Consider the following 1238-nt stretch of genomic DNA (forward strand, 5'->3'; position numbering starts at 1 on the left):
TTTAGGATGACACAGTCTCACACGAGGATGAAGGATGCTCTAAGGGTGCAGAATAGCCGTCGCTTTATCATGAGGCATCTCTATGATAAACTGTGTCATTCAATTTAATACCCATTAGATATCTATTATCTACAATAGCTCCGATAACTTCAGCTTTCCTATTAGTGTTTATGCATGTCTCTCTTGGCTCAGTTCTAACAGCGCCCGCCCACGGAAGTTAGTCATGTCATGTCCGGTGGCTTTTAATCATGTGACTAAACTGGAACCCCTGTAAAATGGCGGCGCCCGTATCGCCGTCACTGTTGGCGACTACCAGAGGGTCTGGGAGACTGAGGTAAAAAGGGGGGGGGGGGAAGGTGGTGGTAGAGGCACAGCGTCCAGTGTTTGGGTCCGGCTTCGGTTCCGAAGGACCGGGCCTCAGCTGGGCTCCAGATGCCTCCTCGCCCTGGTCGCGCCTTCAGTGGACCGCTGTAGATGACGGAGAGAAAGCAAAGGCTATGTAACGGTGGATTAAAGCGAGGAGGATTCTGACTGGGAAACCTTCCCGGCGTCGGGTTCTGTGTTTTCTCCCCCGATATCCTTATTAAGGCATCACTTTCATGTGTGTTTCACAGAAAAGCCAGAGACTACAGTATAGTTCAAACAGTACTGGATTTTTTATACACGTGCAGGGAAGTACAAGGAAGAACTCAGGAAGTGTTGATCGGAGAACGTGTTCGCTTTCCTACCGTTGAGCTTCCAAACCAGATCGTAATCAAAACCAAAACAATTTCGGATAAAATCTGCCCTCGTCTTGACCATACGATCTTCAAAGCAGCTTTCAGTCTAATAAACTCGCCTTCTGAATATAGTATTTTTCTTCTTCTAGCTTTCCCATTGCCACTATGTTAACACACCCCGCCCATACAGTTGTGTTCAGTTGTTATTCTGTTGCTGCCCTTGGTATGGCAGTTGCTGACTGGTATGCCACTAGTCCATTCTTCCCAGGACCAGAGGTGTTTGCAGTCCTGTGGATCATTCAGGGAGGATGATTGGGTAGATCTAGGGTTGCCAGCCCCCCCCCCCCCCAAGGAAATTAATATTTTTATATAAATTAATTGAAAGGGGGTTGATTTGAGGTGAGTATTGGTACTTGGGGTTCAAACTGTACTCTGCCTTTTATTATCACTGTCAATCAATGCAACAGTTGGTGTCTTCTGTGAAATGGGTGTTGTAACAGCAACTTCAGGGCCAAATTA

General features: G+C 46.9%; 1 protein-coding gene across 1 annotated transcript in view; it reads left to right on the forward strand.

The window, feature by feature from the left end:
* The first annotated feature begins 275 nt into the window (after positions 1–275).
* The window catches only part of ZRSR2 (zinc finger (CCCH type), RNA binding motif and serine/arginine rich 2), a 14014-nt gene continuing 13051 nt past the window's right edge, over positions 276–1238 (forward strand). Inside the window, exon 1 of the mRNA XM_015417583.1 lies at positions 276–334. Within this exon, the coding sequence (XP_015273069.1) occupies positions 276–334 (59 nt within the window). The remainder of the gene's footprint in view (positions 335–1238) is intronic.

This window comes from Gekko japonicus, unplaced genomic scaffold (genome assembly GCF_001447785.1).
Source record: "Gekko japonicus isolate JY-2015 unplaced genomic scaffold, Gekko_japonicus_V1.1 scaffold18, whole genome shotgun sequence".
Classification (NCBI taxonomy): Eukaryota; Metazoa; Chordata; class Lepidosauria; order Squamata; family Gekkonidae; genus Gekko; species Gekko japonicus.